The sequence below is a fragment of the Limulus polyphemus genome, unplaced genomic scaffold (genome assembly GCF_000517525.1).
Source record: "Limulus polyphemus unplaced genomic scaffold, Limulus_polyphemus-2.1.2 Scaffold411, whole genome shotgun sequence".
NCBI classification, from domain to species: Eukaryota; Metazoa; Arthropoda; class Merostomata; order Xiphosura; family Limulidae; genus Limulus; species Limulus polyphemus.
In genome coordinates this window covers 574,318-596,851 of record NW_013666021.1, presented here as the reverse complement: position 1 = coordinate 596,851, position 22,534 = coordinate 574,318, and the positions used below count along the sequence as shown (strand labels likewise).

At 31.5% G+C, this 22,534-nt stretch overlaps 1 protein-coding gene across 2 annotated transcripts in view; it reads right to left on the bottom strand.

Annotated features, from left to right (window-relative positions):
* LOC106458066 overlaps nt 1-22,534 on the bottom strand; it is a 50,607-nt gene that overhangs the window by 8,474 nt on the left and 19,599 nt on the right. For both annotated transcript variants that reach the window (XM_013917522.2, XM_013917523.2), the window contains 7 exons: nt 18,683-20,397; nt 13,531-13,618; nt 10,103-10,275; nt 8,043-8,102; nt 5,733-5,837; nt 3,637-4,075; nt 2,815-2,941 (listed from right to left, as the gene is read on the bottom strand). In XM_013917522.2, the coding sequence (XP_013772976.1) occupies nt 2,815-2,941; nt 3,637-4,075; nt 5,733-5,837; nt 8,043-8,102; nt 10,103-10,275; nt 13,531-13,618; nt 18,683-20,397 (2,707 nt within the window). The remainder of the gene's footprint in view (nt 1-2,814; nt 2,942-3,636; nt 4,076-5,732; nt 5,838-8,042; nt 8,103-10,102; nt 10,276-13,530; nt 13,619-18,682; nt 20,398-22,534) is intronic.

Below are 22,534 nucleotides of genomic sequence, written 5' to 3'. Positions count from 1 at the left end.
CAGCCAAAAAATTGGCCAGCTCGTTATGCTTACACAATCAAACCACGGGGAGGTTTTTTGTTATCACTCGAAAAATTTAGAGTCGTCAACTTTTTCAAGGCCATAGATAGGCCTAAATAAAATGTTTTTAATTGTGTACCAGTTTAACGTTGAATATTATTTATGATTTTAACACAATCTACATGTTTTGACTGGCACTAGCCAGTCATCATCACGAGTGCTACAGTATCTACTATTTTGCCCTATGTAACATAATAAATTTTTTAAATAAATAATGTCAAAGTGGTTGATAATGTAGCATTGGATTATCCTGATGATGAGTGGCTAGTACTAATCAAAATAAGTAGACTGTGTGTTTTTTGAATTTGAAAAGATGATCCAAAACTCAAGTGTTTTCGATTAGTAGACTATTCTTCTTCAGGAAAATGAACAGTAATGTTTAGCAAGTGCAATAAACCAGATGTTCCAGATGAGTTGATTTAGGAGCTTATCCAATCATAATTGGAGACACTGGTGTCAGGTTTAGTTTGTACAAAAGAAAATGTGTACATTATATAAAAGATGTAAGAGTGATAATAGTTGAAAAGATGTTAAAACAGTTTTATAGATAGAAAAATAAAATAAAAGGAGTTAACGAGGCAATATATATATATACATACATATATATATATATATATTGAGACATGAACAAAAATATGGATAATACTTATAGCTCAAAATAAATTTAATTACAAATTTAGTTTTGGAAATTTTTTTTTACAGACATACGAAGGTCAACAATCCCGGGATCAAGATTATTCTATTTGGTGTTACAGTATTTAAAAGTGCTATTCATTAAGCTTCTTTAATATCTCTGTTTCTATTTTATATAAAATCTGTCTCTATACTTGTCAGTTTAATGTTTTCAAGAGACTCCTCAGGTATGTTAAAGTGTTTTGTGACTGGAAGTTCTCTGTTGATTTTTACTGAAGTTTTGTGGTTATTAAATTGTTTCTGTATAGTTGTTCTGGTTTGACCTACATACTGGAAGTTGCATTTTTGGCACTGGATTATGTAAATAGTATTTTTTGTAGAGCAGGTTATGGGTTTAGTGATTTTAAGCTGTTTTTGGTTGCCTTTATCACAAAATTTGTTAGTCTTCTGCATGAACTTACAGGTTTGGCAACACCTGCTATTGCAGGGGTGACTTCCACCTGGTGATGACTTAAAGTTAACTTTAGTGTCAAAAACAGGAACTTTAATAAAAATGGATTTTAGCAATCATTAAGTTGAAGAAAGTAAAAGTGTTTTTTTCAGTATCCAGGATATTTCTTTTTTTAGTTTTGGGTGATAGATAATAACCAGTATAACACAAGAGGAATTCGTTTTAGGTAATTGTATCAAGATAGATTCGTGTAAAATATTGTTAGCTTTGTCAATTTGTTGAATCACAGTGTTCTGCTTATAACTTCCTTCAGTCATAGTCTGTTTCACAGAATCAATGTGACGGTCATAGTTCTTACTGTCAAAACAAACCTTCATTAATCTAAGTGCTTGATTGAATGTAATGTTGTATTTGGTGTGAGGAAGATAACAGCTTTAAAAATGTTAAGTATTGTGGTCTATCAGTTGGCTTTAGGTACAATCAGTATGTATAACACCATCTCTTAATGCTAGATTTACATCTAAGAAACTTATTTTGGTAGTGAATTTAATAGAATTGTGAGAGGAGGTTGCATGGCTACAGAAGGATAGTAATGAATCTTTATCTCCTACCCAAATGAAAAATAATGTCATCAATGTAGCATCTCCAAAAATTTGGTTGGTTTGTACAACTTACCAACAGTCTCATCTCTAAGATTCGAATAAAATGTTGGCATAATTTGGTGCCATCTTGGTCCCCATAGCTGTGCCTTTTGTTTGAATATAGAACTCATTATTAAATTCAGAACAGTTAAGTGTAAGAAGTAGTTTAGCTAAGTGTATAACAGTTTAAGTGTTGAGTTTGTCTAGTTTCATTGGAGAAAATTCTGGAGCTTCAGGCCTTCATCATGGGGAATGTTTGTGTACAGAGAAGAAACATACATAGTACAGAGAATGGTGTTTGGAGGAAGTTTTCCATTGCTGTTAATGTTAGAGATCATGTTCAGAAAATATGTCATGTCTTTAATGTATGATGCCAAAAGTGGAGGGATATCTTTCATGTAGTGATCAATGTAAGCAGATAAGTTTTCAGTAGGCATACTACAAATGGAAATAATAGGACGATTAGGATTGTTACGTTTGCATATTTTTCGTAACATGTAAAAGTGACCTGGAACTTGGTGTTTAGGTGAAAGGAATTGTAAAGTTTCATGACTGAAGTTTTGGCTTTTCTGTAAGCTACATAGCATGTCATCAATAATTTCAAGAAATTGCAGAGTGGGGTTCAAACCGACCTTTTTACAATGACAACTTTTTATAGAATGACAGCTTAAAGACAAAACCACTATAAAAGGGTAGATTTAGAGCTCATAAAAGATAATTACACCTGGATTTACGTTTGAATATTTTAAATTAATAATCTCCTAAGGTAACATAAAAATCTCTTAGGAGGTCTATCAATAAACTATCTTGAGCTTTAACTTTGTGTTTACATCCATGACTGTGAGGCTAACAAGTATAAAGGGAAAAAAGAGTCTATGAGAAACTTTACAATAGAATGGCATGGTAGATTTACAGTATATTTACTTTGGGCTCATCATCAAAAAAAAGATTTATACTGAGAAAAGGAAAGCTACATGTATATAACTTGGGATGATACTATTTTGTGTGTAAGAAACTTTAGAAACTTACTCTCTAAATCGACGGCTGTGTATTTTTTTCTTTGCCATATGATGAAGTTCTTCTTCTAAAGATACAGTTAAAGACGAGACCACTGGGCTTTCTAGTTGACACATGTTAACATCTTGCAGAGAGCTGACTGGAAAAATATGCATATACAAGCTACACCTTCCATTTAATATTTAATATGTATATAAGAAATTAATTATTAATAAGTGCTAATTACTAGCTTGTTCAAATTATAAAAACAATTTGGATAATCCCTTAAATAAATTTTTAGCAACTGATTACAAAATACTAGCACACACACACACATATCTCAACAATTAATAACAATAAGTTGAAATATTCTTTGGTAAACAAACTATTACAGTTACAAAAACTATTTCCAAGATTAAAAAACAACACCTCTTTTATCCAACAACTTTTTCATGTAATAGTAAACACTACCACATTATTCACCAAGGCTTTCTCTGTATACACTAAATCATTTCTCTTGATAAAATAACAAACAAAAGATAGTAACTACACTGTACACTTTTTTTGTGAATTACATTCCAATTATGTTTTCCTCAATTTATGTGCAAGAAATAATTGCTGGAATTATAATTACATCTTTCATTTTACAAGTGTATATCATCTGCATTACAATTACATATAAAATTACACATTCCTTAACTCAATAATCCCAAAAAATAACTCTTATTTCATGGTAATTTACCTCATAATTTTTGAGTTTATATTTTTCTTCCTTGTAAATATAGTGTGTATATAAATATATGCTTCTGTGTGTGTGTTGGAAATATTAACTCATGGGACTGGATGCTATCTTACCTTGATGACTGCTAGCTGTTTGTTCATCGTGATCCTGATCTTGGCTGTTTAGATTTTTTTGTGGTGCCTCAAATTTATTCCTTAATTTTTCCTCAGCATTCACAGAAACTTCAACTTCAGCTGAATTTTGCTGAGAACTAGTTTCCTTTAAATCAACTTGCTCGAACCATTTAGACAGATCAGAATCCTCTTTTTTTCTTTCTGATATATCAAGATTAATATTCTCTTCAGCATTATTTTCTTTTCTGTTTTCCATATTTTTAAATATTACATGAAGATCAACATTCAGTGACTTAATTTCTTTGTCTTGAGTGACTCTTTTTGATAATGTCTTTATCTCTTCTAAGATATTTTCTTTTGCACTGTGTGAAAGTGACGAGTGACCATACTCTTGAAGTAACCGTCTTAACTTTCTTTCTTCTCTATCTTTAATGATGATCTGGAATTCAATTATGTAAACAGCAAATAAGTTATCATTCATAATAACATCAAATAATAACCAATAACCAATACAGCAATAAGTTGTAAAGTAAGTACATAGATTTCCATTTTCATACACTGAAATATGTGTATGTGCATGTGTGTTTATATTTAAAATAACTGGAAACAAAAGTTTGGGGACAGATTGAATGGATATGAAGAAAACTTTATTATAAATGTATATTTCCACAGTATTATATTGATGATGACATAATACTATCAAAATGTTGTACATACATAATAAACTTTTCCTAATACCCAAAAGTGGTCTCCTAAACTTTTTTTTTTTGAAATGTGGGTTCCTTGTCATCAAATTTAAGTGGAAACATGTCTGATTACTTTAGGTGTTTACAAGTTAGTTTTAGATAGTAAAACACAGAAAAATACTTTCATAATATTCTGTATTTTTCCTATTATACTTCCCTTTCATGAACAAAACATGTAGATAATGTATTATTTTCAAAAGTATTCCCTACTTTTAAGAAAATCACATATTCACAGTTTTGTCTCTGAAATGTTAGGAAAATAATTTATTTACAACATTCTCTCATTTCTTTATAGTCTAAAATAATGAAGTATACTGTTCAGAAAAAGAAAACCAGAAGATTTTTTTGCTGTTAATTCTGTTTCTTGTTAAGTGCAAAGCTACAAAATGGGCTGCGTCCTCATTGGGAACCAATCCCTGAATGTTAATATTTTCCTACAATGAAATATATCTCTAATAGATACTTACCTCTTCTTACATAATAGCTTTTCTCGTTCAGTGCTGCCCTCTATATATTCAAATTATTTTGCTTGCCACTAGCCTCGAAAATCCCACCTACCCCATATGTAATGTGGTTCTACTGCATCTTTGCATGCAAATAAGCATGCAGCAACCCTCTACCAATAGGAGCATGACACACTCTCCTGATGCAGTTACTCCCTCTACACAGATCAACCTACTCCAAACTTTCAGATTAGGCACAAAAGAAGCACCAGAAGTGGGGAGGATAGGTGGGAAATGTGAAAAGAGGTAAGTACCCATTGGAAATATAATTTCAGTGGAGGAAAATACTAACTCCAATAAGATATCTTAACCCATTCACATTATAGCTAGAATCCCATATTGACTTGATAGAGGGACCAGTGCAAAAACTACTTAGCTGAATATCCTTCAGAACGTGCCCAAAGAAAGCCCATAGAGTATGACTTGTTTTGTGAGAGGAACACACCTGTGAGAAACTGCACCATGTCTGTACCAGATATACTCTTTGCCCAATATGGTAGTAAATGTTGCTTAATTGGACAGAAATTTTAGGGGTACACCCATGAAAGTATTCAAGGTGCTACTACAGTATGTATTTATAATTTAAATTTAAAGTATTTAGGAGACACATTAGCACTTACATATGAATACATATATATCTGCATGGCATCTCCAAAACTAGGTATTGAGATATGTCAAAAATATATAACACAAAATATAACTATAGAAGTTAATTAAACTTTCTCTGTTACATGACAGCACTATATCTAATGATAGAAAATATCACTCATACATTCTGTTGAACCTAACTGAATAGCTATTTATAGGAATTTTTTGGTCTGATTATCTGTATGTAAATCCTATGTACCTTTTTCAGGGCTGACAATCTTTTAGGTTTTGGTTTTTCTCGTTCTTTACCTCTTTTCTTCACAGATCCAAGAAGCTCTGAGGTGTCATTTCCCTTTTTCTTATTCTGTAAAGTGTAAAGTCATTGTAATTTTTTTTTATGATTATTTAGCTGTACTGTAGTCTGTTCCATGTAAAAAAAAACTTATTTATTGGGAAAAAGTAGTACAAAATAATAATCAGGCACAACTTGCAAATTACACTTAAATGTAAAAAGTACTATTTTATATTGTACATTTATAAATTACAGCATCAAAAAAGTAGTATTCTCAGACTGGATTAGGAAAAGGAGCAAATGGGAGTAATTCTCACAGGCTATTGGATTGAAGGGGTTCCTTGATTTAGAGAAAAATAAAAAGATAATCAAAAAATGGATGTCTCATTGGAAATCGCATATTTGAAAATGTGCTATGACAATAACAGAAATTCTAGTTATTTCATACAGATCTATTAAATCTGTTCTTTTGGCTTTCTGCCCAACCATTTAATGAAAAATTCACTGCAATTACTTTATATTTATTAGAAAAATTCATTGTTACTACTTTGCATTTATTATAAATAACAGAATTAGTATTTTTGCATAATATCTAGTATCAACTCATCTTTTGCATTTGTGTAATGCTCAAACTGTAGCTAATAAGTAGTAATTTATGAAGTTCAGTTCTGAGGGGCTCCAAAGTATTTTATACTATAAATTTATAAATTAAATGGATAAAAAGTGAAAAGTATATGTATATTTATAAACTGCATGAAACGTACTGTACTGATGGTAAAACATTTTTACACTGTATACTCAAAACACATATCTAAGTCATGCTACCAACCCTATGTGCACAGGTGGGGGTCAGACTGCTCAGGCCATGACTTTTTACATGGTTTCTTTCAACATGGTATTATGCTTTTCATGTCTGAGTTATCAACCATTCATTTTTAACCTATATTGCAGATTTAGCAACAGTTCCTGGCAGAGAAGAGTAAATACCAGATACAATATACAGCAATAGTGAACAAAAACTGTAGATATGCATTTTGGAGGTTCTAGAGATTATGCAAATGTAAACTGTACAATAGACGAAAGTATTTTTATTCTTCTGTGACTATCACCTTGCCAGTTGACTTGTTAGACTTATGTTAGATTTATGTTGTCAACTCATATACAAATGTTGAGCACAAATACTTTTTTAACATATCTGATCTTTTGTGTACAACAGATTTGTATATTTGATTAAAAGCTTGAAACATTTCATGGAGTTATATATAAATAGTAAATTCAGAATCATAATCAACAATTCTCCAATATAAGTCAGTCCATTGTGCATATTTAGTTAATAAAAACAGATGAGAATAATCTAATTTAATAAATCTGCCATTTTACATAGATATAGAAAGTGTCATGTCACAGTAATAGAGAGTTTGGTTTGAATTTCACGCAAAACTACACAAGGGCTATTTGTGCTCAGCGAACCACAGGAAGCATTACATACCTCTGTCCCACTGGGGGGGGGGGGGGGCTATTATAATGTTTATTCTGCATTGTTACCTTAGTATATGGCTTTATTATTAATTTATGCCTCCTGGGCTGCCTGAGCCTTCTAAAATATTATTGTTCTAAGGGCCAAGAATATTATTAACAGAAAAGGTACCCAACAGATGAAACCATGCATTCTAATCATTATAATTAATATAGTTTGAACATTATATTTAATTAGCTATGCTCATTACTAGGTATATAATTTTAGTTCTACATTGGTATTGCTTTGATCAGAAGTTAATATCAATATGATATTACAGGTTTATTAGAGACTTATGCATAAATATTGTTAATGCGTAAGTACTTGTTTTTCTTTATAAACTGACTATTACTGATGATGATAATATCTGAGCTTACAAGCTATGTTAATGACAAACACTTTCTTTGTGGCATATAGTTTATTCAAGTTTAGTTGATTCAGCACATTTTCAAATTGTGGTATAATTGTAAAACAGTACTAAAATACATAAAATGCATGGTTATTTAATATATATAAATAAGTTGGTGCATTATTCTTAAAGTCAGAGATAACTGGGCTTTCAGGAAGTCAATTTATGATTAACAGGAGGGTAAACAATACATACTGTATGCCTATAATTAATGGTAATACTCAAATATATATCATTATAAAAGATGTGAATTCACCTTGTATTCTTTCATGATCTTTATATGTACATCTTTGAAAAAATTACTAGGAAACATAAAACCAATATATCTATAAAAAAATAAAAATTCTCATACCATCATCATTTTGGTCTTGAGTCTTTCAGTTTTGATTTGTCTTTGCGATTTATGAATTTTCTGAAACAGAAACAAACAAATTTTGATCAACAACAATAAATCACAAACATAAAAATATATGCAACCAACTATCAATAATTTCCTAATTGTAGATGTGAGCTCAGGTTTTACAAAAACAAAATCTATTTCAGTGACTGTATACACTTTGCTGACAGAATTTGTTTTCGTGACTACCGAGTTAAATATAAAACTTATTAAAATTTAATCTGTGTGTTTAAAGCTTAAAGTTAACTACACGGATTGTGCATTTTTAAGTTTGGAAGTCAGTATCATCCTAGAGCACATAACTTTTATCAAAAATATCCTCAAGTTCTGAAAAGAGAGGCTAAATTGTCCACTGTTGAGTACCACATGGTTTTAAGAGAACACAAAAGATTTTCAAAGATAATTAATTACTGAAAATGTTCAAATAGTAATCAAATGTTGTATCTGTGTGAAAGAATAACCGAAGATAAGTGGCCTATTATTCATCTTTACAAAAAAAGGGATTACTTGGATATCATGAATTGCCCCACTCTGATTTCTACTTTACTTACAAAGCAGAAACCACTAAGGCATAACCAAAAGATGAATAGCTTTATCAAAAATCACCAGAAGATATTTTGCAGAGCTTCAAGAATATTCCAGTGAGTCATCCTATGTGTTTTTTGTGGTATATTCAAAATCAAAATACAACTTAAAACATGTTATTTTATCTTACTTGAAGGAATATTGGTTGTCTTTCAAAATTTGTAGAGTACACTAGAAGGATTTACATATTTTGACAATAATGTTAGAAAAACAAAAGACCTTTACACTTCAGAGAATTGTAAAAGAACTTTTATTTTAACCAATGTTTTTACTTTGCAACTTCTTCGTGGCTAGTACATAAAACTGTTTTATTTGTTGCTCACTGCATTTTTATTCCCTAAAAGAGAGTTATTACAAGTCTGATATGAAGCAGAATGTAGATGAACTATAACAGTACATACTTGGAGATGCAAGAGTTTTTTTTTTTTAATGGTCTTGTATTTATTATTCACTGGATCTCTATGGAAGCTAAGCTACTGAACTATATATGTATGAATTACAAATTCTGATTAAGAAGTTAGCATACAGGATCACATACAAAAGTTGTAATGGTTTTCAAACAAGACCCAAAACTTGAGCACTTTCAAATAGTTCACTATTCTTCTTTATTCTCCTCAAGAAGAATAGTGAACTATTCGAAAGTGCTTGAGTTTTGGGTCTTGTATGAATTACATATAGCAAACAGCTAGATAACCACCATTCTACATTATGATCATTTAAAATTATGCTAGCAGGAAAATTGAATAAATCCATGAAACCACACAGACAAAAAATGTATACCACCACAAAACAAACTTGATAACTTTCTGAGCATATGTAATGTACATGTAGAACACAGTTTTGTTGCAAAAGTATGAGAAATTATAGGTGTACAAACCAGATCTGACTAATGGTGATAGTGTGAATAATAGCTTCAGTAGCAATGATATTCCCATTACTTTTCATGAGAATGTAAAACTAATGGTAATTGTCAAAAACATTGTTTTAATATATTTATTTACAGTCATTTTTAATTTTCTTCCGTTTACAATGAACTTAACAAAGTTTTCTATAAATGCTGAAAATAGGTAGTCCTTAATTTTGAACTGACAAACAGAAAGGAAGTCAGCTAGTCATCAGCAACCAGTGCCACCTCTTGAGTTTGTTTAATCAAATGGTGGGATTTGACCATCACTCTTATATAGTATGCCAACAGTCCCAAACTGCAAAGCATATTTTTTGTGGCAACAGGATGCAAACCATGAACCCTTACATTCATAGTCAATGCTTGCATACCTTAGGTCATGCTCATCCATTTAGCCCCATTTATTCTCAATTTACAAAACGATTAGACACTTGTCAATAAGAAGTGAAATATTTAAAGTCTCTGGTTACAAATACAATAGATATTTTGAAAATTGATTTATCGGAATAAATAAAAAGCTTTTTACCTCTTTAATAGTTAAAATATCAGTAAAGGAAATGTGAATTGGCTCCTGAGTTTTTTTTGTATTTGGAGTTACATCAACAACATGTTCTTTTGAAATTAATCCTGCTACTTTCTTTCTTTTTTTCTGACTTAATATTCCCTTTTTTCTCTTTGCTGCTAAGTTACTTGTATTTTCTAAGAAAAGATATATATATAAAGTTAGTGACAGTTTCTTAAATAATACAGATAAATATCCAAAACAAGCAATATTGTTTTACACTATTCTGATAAGAAAAAAAGTAATAAAAGAAGAATCTGGAGTATACAAGTATCAAAGAACAAATTAAAATTACAAGCACAATTTATTATGTACATCTGTCAACCTTTTTTTGTTTGTAAAGTATGTTGTATATGCGCAACTTACAAAATATACTTCTGTAGCAAGCACACCTCTATTTTGTTATGTACCAAATAATATTCTCCTTCTATCACTAGAACATGTATGCACAATACCAAAAGAAGTATAAATTACTTGTTAGTCAGTGATTTTCATTAGTCTTAATTTTCATTAATTGGTATTACTTACACAGTCCATAAGGCAAAATTACCTCACTAACCTTGCAATCAGCAACAAATAGATTGACAGTCTTAAATCTTCTATTCTTTAAATGGGTACTGATTATTACATTCATAACAATATTAAAGCTTGAGGTAAGAAAATATTAGAATGTAACCAAAGCATCAGACAAAGTTTAAATAAATTTAAGAAGCTTCCGAAGTTAGTCATTAAATGTGTAAACTGCTGGTAGAGCAACCTTTCTCACGAATCATTGTGATATGCTTATATAGACAGAAAAAAATTACAAAAGTGTATATTCATTGATTTATAATTACTTACAAAAGAATTCTAAAAAATGAGGATGAGAAATCTATTAAATGTTCCTGGGATTATATACTGAATACTTTGGAAGACACAACTACAACTTAAATAAAAATAACCCTTTTCCTCAACTCATTTCTATATAAAGATAAACCATTTACAGCCTTACATTATCCAGTAGTATATAGATATATATATATATATATATATCCAAAATGTTGTAACTGTAAAGTCACTTATCTTTTCAAGACTACCTCCCTTATTTGTGCATTCTCATGCATATTACAAGTTACAGTTAATACAAATTCAAAATTGCCAGTCTTGTAGCATCATTATTAACAACACACTTTCAACAGTGTCAGTTATTTTTAATTTCTTCATTAATTATAAAAGCACTTACATTTTTTTTAAGTAACAAGATAAAATGAATGAGACTATAAAGGTACACAACTAATACTTCAAATGAAAATTTTAGCAGAACAATTAAGACACTTTCTAACCAAAACTTTGTTAAAAAAGGCAGTTATAAGTCAGTAATATACAGTAAGTTCATCTTATATCTTTAGTAAAGGTTCATAAATATTTTGTAATATTCAAAAGATTGAGAAAATGGGTATAATTAGTTGTGCAATAATAAAGTTAGAAATTATAATTCTTTATAAAAATTTGAATGACATACTTTGCACTGAAATACTTTTTAATGAGGATGAGAAAACAGTTCTTTCATCTAAGGCTTCATAACTGATACAAATGAGTTATATCTTATATATGCCCCACAGTGGCACAGCGGTATGTCTGCGGACTTACAATGCTAGAATCCGGGTTTCGATACCCGTGGTGGGTAGAGCACAGATAGCCCATTGTGTAGCTTTGTGCTTAATTATAAACAAACCAACAAACCTTACATATAAATAACTGAACTACACTAGAAGATCAATCACAATAAATACATTATCATTATCTTCTGCTCAAAGCATGCTATCTACAGATTGGAACTAACAATTAACTTACTAATAAATATAGCTAGATGAAAATACCATTCTTACTTCTAATGATTTGAATACATTGATTCATCAGTTTAGTCCTCTTGCTATTACTGATGTTGTGTGCCATAATTCCAGTAACATCTCACAAGGTTTGCCCAGTTTACAGTTTAATTAGTTGTAAATTTACAAACTAAGTTAACAATATAAAAAGTCCTCATAAGAAACAAAAATACGATAAAAAATTAACAATAAAAATAAACATATTAACTAAACACTTTAACCAACAGTTAGTAAAACTAATATTAAAGAATAGAATACAGTTTTACAAATCACATAAAAACTAGTTTACTTTATGCACCCTCAACAAATCCCCAACTGTTAAAAGCATGTCACAAGTATATGTGAAACCTTGTACAATCCTCTCTAATAACATCTTGGGACAAATTAAAGCACAATGAATGGCCCAACAGTGTAGTTTCAGAGTATCTTGTTTCACATCTGAAATAAATTACAATGCACATGCCATTCTACTGTTTATCTATAGAATTAGAAAGCAGGTCAGTACAGTAGTACAATAAAACAACTGGTGTTTATGAATATAAAAAAAATAATTATAATCAATAATAAATTAAATGAATAATAAAACTTTACAATAAACAGTAATAGTATTAAAAAAAATTATATATTAAAGATACTATGAGCTGTGTTTAACATAACTAATCCAATTTTATCTATCCCATTCACATACAAATGGATAATTTACAGAGTGCCAAGCTGGAAGTAATAAATAAAGTTAAACTATAAGAAATAGCCAAAATGTATAATATTACAATAAAAAAAAGACTCAAATGAAGGAATAATAACAATGGTAATTATGACAACTGGGCATTATCAGAAACTAATGTATCTAAACTAATGAAGTAGTGTAATATAATATACAGAACTGTTATACAGTTTGCATTGACTATAGCAAAAGCTAAAACTAACAGAAGGTAAAACTAATAGTAGCGGTAGCCATACTAAAGTTGTTTGTTATTCCATTAACTATTAGTTAAGAAACTAACAAAAATAAAATATAGTTTTGAAAAAGTTGTGATATTGTACTAGTTATGTAAATGAAATAACTATAAATTTTACCATATCAGAAACAGACTTTTAAAAGATATGAGACTTTTGTGATGACCTACATGTATTTATGGTTAAAAAAACAAAAACAACAAGAACAAAGCCACAATCATATGTACAAATGGGTGATGAAAAACTTAGAAGCAATTTAAATTACTGTAGGTTATTTTTAAAGTGCATGGAAAGTTTTACCTGCAAGTAATTTCAAATTATTCAACAAGTCATTTAACATAAAGATATGATAGCTTATAACCCAAGTGTTCTATATATTATATATTAAAGGTAATCAAAACTCTTAGGTTCTAGAGATCTATACCTACTATAAATAACTGTAGATGAAACAGATTTCATTTAATGTCCTTGGTTAAAATTTGAATGTTTGAACGCAAATTTCATCTTCTGTAGTTAATTTTTTATATTACTCAATAACATAAATACACAAAATTGTAAAAGAAATACCATCCTCTTCAGCAGTATCATTGACCAATTCTGGTTCAGGTCTTTTATCTGTGCTTGCCTTTTTGTGAATTCCATACCATGTATTTTCCTACAAATAAATACAAATTAATTAAAAATAATTTAAGGAGAAGTACTGAGATGTTAAAGAAAATCTACAACTCTATTAAAGATCCAAAACTAATTATAAGTATGATACAGTAAACCTGATAAAAACACATATGGAGACAAGCTGAAAATACAAAAAAAAATAGCTTAAAATTAGTTTCTTGACCATCCATAGAGCTTCTTCATGATTCAAATATTAGAAAATTATTTTAGCAAATGTCAATAGCATTTGGTTCACATTCAGCATGTCTCAGTGACTAAAGAAAAAATCAAATTACTGTAAAATAAAACAGACAATTAGTTTGAGGTTTAAGTTATTAAAAACTAACATTTAGATAATAAATCTATCTTATAAAGTTGAGCTCAAATATTCTCTAAGTACAAACATAGAAAAATATCTTTTCACACGAAAGTAAGAACTTTTACAAAACCAAAGAATACTACAAATTTTTCTACCTATATTAAACCTAAAGAGCTAATTTTACAGCTGTGCAAACTTAAACCACTTTACTTGTTTTAAACAAGCAACTTCACCAAGTTTTTAGCTAAATGCCTTCAAAAAGACTTTTCCCCCACTTTAAAATTTGATAATCATTCTCATGAAACCTAGATCCTCACATAGAGTCTGAATATTAAAACTAAAACAGCTTGATGAAAGAAATTTATAATCAGGAACAAAAAATATACTGAAATTACATTAAACTTCCTCATACAAAGCCCGAGTACTGAAGATGTACAATAACAACAAAATATATAATAAAATTATATTTAAAAATTCCTAAGAGGATAACAAATTAACCGACAAGACAGGCATTGCATCGCAAAGGAGAGTAAGCATTCTCTAAACAACCAGAAGTTAAGATAACAAAGACAAACAAGAGCTTAAACATGTGACAAGGTTAGTAATGTTGTCTACTTTTTCTGGTTTTTCCCAACATGCTAAAAGTGTTAAATTCAGCTGTGATATGGGAGAATGTGGTTAAATGTACAGCAGAATGGTACATGATTTTACGTTCCACATAATAACTTGAAATTTGAATAAAAACATAACTTTTATAAATATATTTTATATAAATTAAAACATATACAGTAGACCCTCTTAGATACAACTGATCTATCTGCCATGACAAAAAAAAAGTCACATATGACATGAAGTCATTATTCAAAGGATCAATAACCAGATAATGAATGACTGAGTTCAAGCTGTGCCAGTTGCTATTCCTAGGGGTTGAGCAAAATGATTTATGTACTGTATAGGTAGTCAGAAAACCTAACAAATTGGTACACTGTATAATAATAGTTATGATGGATAACAGCTCAATAAAGATAACTTAAAATTGTTTTTGTTTTATGTAAAATAATTTATTCATCAATCACATTTATTTCATAAACATCTACATATCACATTTTGTTTCATACATATAAAATATTACAAACTGACACAAATTTATTTCATAAAAAATCGTCCATCTTTGTTTGTTTTGCACAATTAATGAAGTCACTTTGAATGTTCACGAGTCTGGCAGTTATTATATCAAGAAGCGTTTCATTGTTAGTTTTCAGTGCACAATTTTAGTATCAATTTATAAAATAATGTGCAATAAATGTCCAGAATTCTACATCAGAGAAACTGGAAGAAAATTGGAAATCAGATTCACCAAAAATAATAAAAAACATCCCATACTTGTTTTTATCACCATTGCAACTAAAAAAATCCACATTATATCTGCACAAAACGCTGTAATCTTAAACAAAGAACTAAACATCAGAAGCTACATATCTTAACTGAACAAAACAGCCCCACCCTAAACCAAAATTTCACCTTGAAACTTGGATCCTTTGATCCCAACTCTGAAAAGGGACCATTCTGCAAATTTAAAAGAACCAGTAAAAATATCTGAACTAAATTATTGCTAGACTCTAGCCAATACCTAATAAGGTAAATCCTCTCTGAATACAAATACTACATAAAATGTAATATGTTGCATTAAAACAATTTCAAGTTGACTAAAAATTCTCTAATTTCCATGTTTTGTTTATTTTATTGCTTTCATCACATCTTTGGTCTATATCAATGTCCATGTCATGTTTCTATATCAACACTTCGAGCCTTCTTCACAGCAACTTCCTGTTCTCAGCTTTCCCAGATGCCTTGAGGCATTTCATTAGCCATGCTTACCACAAAGATTAGTTGAGTCTGTCATTCAACAACCTGCGAGTTAATAATCTTCACACCGCACTAGTAAATACTAATCAAGTTATTTAATGTATAGGCCACTAGTTCAAAAATCTACTACATTCACTAAAAGAATAAACCTTAATTCCATATATATATATATCTTTGTGAAAGGATCCCTACCAGTAACCACAGAATGATGCATTTACAACCACCAGATTTATGAAAGAAAGAAAGCAACACCAAAATGGACAATCCTTCTAATCAATCTGAAGAAGTCCAAAAGGCAATATCCCAGGTCTAGATTGATGGGATCATATGCCATACTCCACCAAAGTCCAGAACTCATCCAGTCTGGATTTACAAATAGTTGTCTTTACTCCCCCACCAAATGGGCAAGGAGAATTCTGCTTACCCATGGAATTAAGGAGAGGATGTGGAACACTGACCCATCAAGAACTAAAGATGGGACCACATTGCATTCAGATTTATGGGGAGATAGTGGACCCCCTGCATGAACAACATAAGACCTGACAGTGTTCATAAGAGGGTTCAAGCACCCCCCACTGGAGAGCTAAGCGTCAAATCTGGACTGGTTTTATGAGTAGACTCCCACATAAGTTGGACCTGCTCTTACCAACATCTGGGAAAATACTTCCAGGGACCCAACTTTGCCCTCTTCTCCGAGAGTGGAGAAAACTCAACACTCCAAAGGTAAATCCGCTGTCCACCACCCCAGCAACTGTGAACTGGGTGAGGTAAAGACTCCCGAGCTCCACTAGTAGAAATAAGGGGGGGAACATAAGCATTGGGGAGTCCTGAGGAACAGGTTTCCAGAGACAGTGCAACAGGTGAACCATGTTCACTAATTTTTAAAAGCAAACTGATCTCAACTGATTCAGCTCTAAGACCAGCAAGGACCGGGAAAATCCTCTTTAGCTTTACTCATGATAGTCCATGTGTAGTGGTCAATTAGAAATATTGTAATATGATATCACCATCCAGAATTGCATCCAAATGGTCTTATGGAACACCTCATCTCAACAGAGCCCATTGCAACCAGGAACCGATACAAAGGTTGCTAGTGTGGAATTTAAATACAAACATACCTGACTGGGCAATACTTGCCACTGAGTGGGATCAAAAAAAAAAATCAATAAGGACCCTAGAAGTGAAAGGAACATAAACTGTTAGTCAGATAACATGTTACTCACTACCCTGTTAAAATCTAGTAGAGGTAGTCAACACAGCCACAGGGGGAAGACAAAGTCCCTTTGAAGAGGAAACTGTCAGATCGTGAAGATAATGAGATATGAAGGTATCAGGAGAAGTCCACATACTGGCCCATAAACTATCGCCCAAGAATAAGGACGGAAACAATTAAGAGAACTACCGGAGTGGAAGAAGGAGGCCTTGAGACATGAAGGGATGAGCCTGCAGAAGTACAAGTGGAAGTAGAATAGGGTCGAGCAGCCTAAGATGATAAAGAAGATTGCAAATGTGCTGTATCAACTTTGGCTTCTAATGATTCTGGCATTCCAGTAAATAAATAAGGTCAAAGAAAAGGCACTTTCCATAAATCTCAAAGGGCAGAAGAAGGTAAATGAATACACTCCAAAAGTGCATCATGACTCAACAAGTCTCAGCAACAGACCAACCACAACACCAAGGCAAGTCTGAAAAAAAGAAATGTGTCATAGTAGTGACCAGTAAATGGCCCAGTTCATAATCAAATTGTTGAGGCAATCGGTGTTATGCTTCAGACAAATATTGAAGGGAAGAGAAGTATCTTAAAACACTAGTAAGAGTCAAACAAATCTGTGAAAATTGCAACTTGTTAAGAGAAATAACAGGTTCGTATATGGCACCCAATATGTCCAACAACGGATCCTTTGAGTGTCCATATATATCATCCTGATAATGATATACCAGAGCATATTGTTCAGATAAATGAGGGGAAGGCATAATGACACCCTCACATAATTGTGTTGCAAACCTCCCTGCATGCACAGCAATATAAGAAAGAGGAGGAAAACTAAGTAATCCCCTTGAGAACAATATGACAATAAAGCAGGGGTGGACTCAAAAGCAACTGGTTGCATCTCCAAAACTTCACAAACACGTAACTAACTGCAGCAGTATTTAGTGTTCATAGCAACATTATTCTAAAACTGAAAACTCACTTGATTCTATAAATACAAAGTAAAATTATATATAAGCTAATCAGATGTATAAAGACATCACTATGCAATCAATCTTTGAAGAATAATTATTACATGCTAAACTGCCCAATGAACAATATAAAGTTCTGTAATACAGAGATATATATTTAAAAATATATGTAACACTCAGAGACAATACAATGAATAAACATAAAACAAAATCAAATAACTTCACACTAGTGACATGGGGAAAATATATATCTGTTTTAACATGAAGTTTAATAGATATTTTACATATTTCTTTGACAGTTTTCTTCATATTTACTTTTAAGTTTCATCTTTACATTATGCATCCTTATCTTTAAAGTATTAAGTTTTGAGTCTTAACTTGTAAGTATACAATTTGGAACTAAACTCTGTATTTTTCTTCCTGGTGGAGAATGTTGATTAATTATGAACAAATTTCATATTACATAAATTATGAAGCTTTCATGTTTTAAGTAGATACCAAGTACAATATGTACAAAAACACACAAATACTGATAAATGAGTTTTCTTTTTATTTTGAATTTGGCTGCTAAAAGGCCCTCATCCGATACACCTATACAATGTAATTTCTATCTTATCAATGTCAGAGATGTTAATACTTAAATGGCAGTTAGTAGCTAGCATCTTCTGTAAACTGAATATGTAAAAATTATATCCAAACCTGAGTTGTCTTCAAGATGTCACTGTAGAGGCCTGATTTCATGAAACCTGTCATGGAGAAAGTGGATAAGAGGGGTGGAATTACTCTTTTGTCAGCAGGATCTTTCTCTTTCAATTCAATCACTTTCGATGTTTCACCCTTCTTGCTTACAGAATCACTTTCACTATCATAACTGGAGTTAACATGTGCCATCAAACTACATTCTTCCTTTTTGTTCAAAGTACAATCTTCAGCTTGTTCTGATTCACTCACATGATCACGCTTTAAATTAATTTTTGTTTGATTTTTTTTATTAACAATGAGTTTGTTGGCTGAGGAAGAGGTGCTACTTGCCAAATCTGGATACTCCTCAGGATTCATAATATCTAATTCTACTGCTGGAGAGGCCATGAGAGGTTTTGAGAGAACTTGGCCTTGAATCTTTGAAAACAGCTCTGTTGTTAGTAGAGACACTTTTCCTGTGGGTAAACCTTTTCCTTTTTTACTCTTATTTTTCTTTTTCTTCTTTTTTTCTGATTTTTCTTGTACTGGATCTTCTGATGACTGGTGTCTACTTGATTCATTACTTTTTTCTGATGACTTTTTATTCTGTAAGGTGAGAATATCCTTATTTTGTGTATATTTCTCATGACTATAATATTTTGAATTTTTCTTTGTAATTCCTTGAACCTTGTTAGTATCAACAGCATCTTGTTGCATATGTCTGGAATTATTTGGTTTGCCATCATTCCTGACATTATCCTTGAGTGGAGTATTTTGTTTCTGGTGCCTGTTGCCATCTTTTTGTTCCTTATTTCTGCCACCAGGCAAATTTCTAAGCTCACATTCTTTGTATCTGTTACTGGTTGTACCTTCTTTCTCTTGAAATTTAGGAAAATCAGTGGTGTGTCTTTTATGAAATTCACTATTTTGGTCTTGACTAGCTTTCTTAATGCTGTTTTTTCTATTTATGAACTCTTTTGTTTTCGATTTAATCACTAAGGTATTTTCACCGTGTCCTGCTTCCTTAACAACTCTGCTGGCAAAGCTGGAGGCATTTTTATGAAAAGAACAGTCTGATTTTATTCCATCATTTTTGTTTGGTTCATGAAGAGGATCTCTGCCTTCACTTTTACATCTAATAAATTTTGCTTCCTTTGTTGGTTTCTGATTTGAGTCTTTGCATTCAGTGCTTTTGGTCCTATTTGTTCTACATTTTTTGCCTCTTGACTCATTTATTTTTTCAAAATTATCTCTATTTTTTTCTAACACATGTTCCATTGAGTTATTTCTTTCATTAAATACTTCTTTTTTCTCTTGAGGTTTAGCCTGAAGAATTGCAGAGTAACTGTTCTTCTCCACTTGTATATTATTTTGAAGAGCTTCTGAACTAGTTACAGGTATTCCTCCATTTTGAATAACTTCTGAAATTAACCTATTCACAGTTTCCTCTAAAGAAGGAAACTCTATTTCTGTATTTTCATTTTCCTTTTCACTGGAAGTAAAAGTTTTTATGTTGCACTGAAAATTCTGTCTCTTGCCTTTCCATTGTTTACTGTGTTTCATTTGTTCACTAACTATTAGATCTCCAAGGGTAAAATCAGATCCAGCTTTCTTTGCTTTTGTTCCCTGTTCTTTATTTTTACCTCTTCTATCTCTTTCCTGAGGACTGGATAATAATGGTAATGGTGCCATCTTGGTATCACAATGGTCACAAACTTCTGGGACTTGCTTTCCTGAATAAATGTGTATACAACTTGTTAACCAACTTTTATATTTTTGTTTCTAGTTAAAGAACCTCAACCAGTAAGAAATTGAAATCATAACTACTTGTACTGCAATACAAATACATGGTCTTATAAAAGCATATATATATAAATATTGCCAGTGCTTATCCAAACACTTATAAATGAAACTTTAACTTGTAATTTTTAATCACTTCTAAACACAAGTAGTGTATATAAATATTAAAACATACTCATATAGGTACATATAACCATACATGTATGAATATACCTAATAAATACAGATGATATACATATATTCAAGATATATAAAGCCAAGAAACAATGTGATACCACGCTTTATTAACAAAATTATATGCAAATAAGAAAGTCTAACAGTAGTATATATAAAAATAATTTATCAACATTAAGTAAGATCTAACTTTAATCTTACAAGGAGATCTGTATGCAATGTATAGTATACGATTAACTTAATCATGACAATTGTCTATAAAAAGTGTTTAGACAAATGTAAAAGTTCATAAAGCTTAAGATGCCTAAACTGAATTAGTGTTTTCAGTCATAAAAGAAATCATGTTTATAAACTCTGTTAAATCATATTTTGTATTTTCATTTCCAGTTAAATGGTCTACTTCAGTAAGAAATTGCATTTAATACCATTAAAATGTATAAGAACTGTAATGACATTAAAAGTTACACATAATGTTAATTCTATCTAGAAGTTTTTAAGCGATGCATTAAGTTTTGGAACATGGCTTCAAAAAGTTTAAAAAATGTTTTAATTTAAAATTTAGTCTTTTCATTTCTAGATAAATTGTCTAAAGCAGTAGAAAAGTTATAATTTTTCAACACTGAAAATGTATTTCCGATAGCTATTTACCTCTACCATAATGGTTTTTCTTTATTTGTTCTGCCCTTTATATGGGCAATTTTTGCTCACCACTAGCCATCAGGCTCTTGCCTATGAGTTCCCATGTGGTATAGCTGCATTGTACCATGCAAAAGAGCATGTCACAACCGTCCACTAATAGGATTGCAACACACCCTCTTAGTAAGTCCAATCAGTAAATGGACATGCCATAGAGTATAGGATGTCAAGAGTATTCAGGTCCCAATGAGGAAGGACTGCAAGACAAGGAGGACAAAGAAGACAAAAAAAGAACAAGAAAAGCATAGAAAAAGACAGGAGAGGATAATAAGAAAACCCAAATTTATTAGTGATGTCTGCCTGTTAACCAGTCATGGTCAAAAGTAATAAGCTTCATTTGAACAGACAATGAAAAAATTTGGAGAGATGGGGGATAAAAGGAAGGGAATGAAAGAAAACATGATGTAGAGACTGACTATGGAATGTGAGTCCATGTTGTGGACAGACAAAGAGGGAGAAGGAATGAACTGAACAAGAAAGAAGAAAGGTTACATCTAAAGAGAGTCTGGAATGTCTTGCAAAGGACCAGATAAACCTGACATGTGAAGTCATCTCGTAAAGAAGGCATCTGGAAACAGAAGGAGAATTGGTCAAGAGTAAGAGGAATACCTCCTATGGGAGTAGTTTTATCAAGTCACCAGGTGAAGTCTTTGAAAGAAAGGAAGGAGAAAGGAGAATGGTTGAGGACAAGGGATCCAAAACAAGGATCCAGAAAATGTATAGTTCAATGTAGACATCACAGATAACCATGATCCAAAGGGATACAAAATTCCAGAGAAGCCCAATTCTCCCCCAAAAGAGTAAAAAACTCTTGCACAGTGAGGGAAGAAGAGGATATGGCATGGGAAAACAATCACTCCTTGTCCCTCAAAAGAAGAGTAGAAGGCTGAGCCCTGCAGAAATATTAGCAAAAATACACACAAATGAACAAGAAATGACATTGGTGTGAGATGTGACTCCTTCAAGTTGAACCAACCAATCCAGATGCACTGCCTCCCAAAGGAAGAGAAGGGGATGGCTGTAGGGGGCTTTTTGGGACAGAGCAAAACAAGAAAAAAGCATCCGAGATATCCACATCGGTAATCCCAAGATCTGGAGAGAAAGATCACTGTAGGGTGAGAAATTCCATGGGAAATGACAGAGAAAAAGAAACCAACTGAGACATGGAAGATGTAAGACTAGACACCTATCTACAGATTC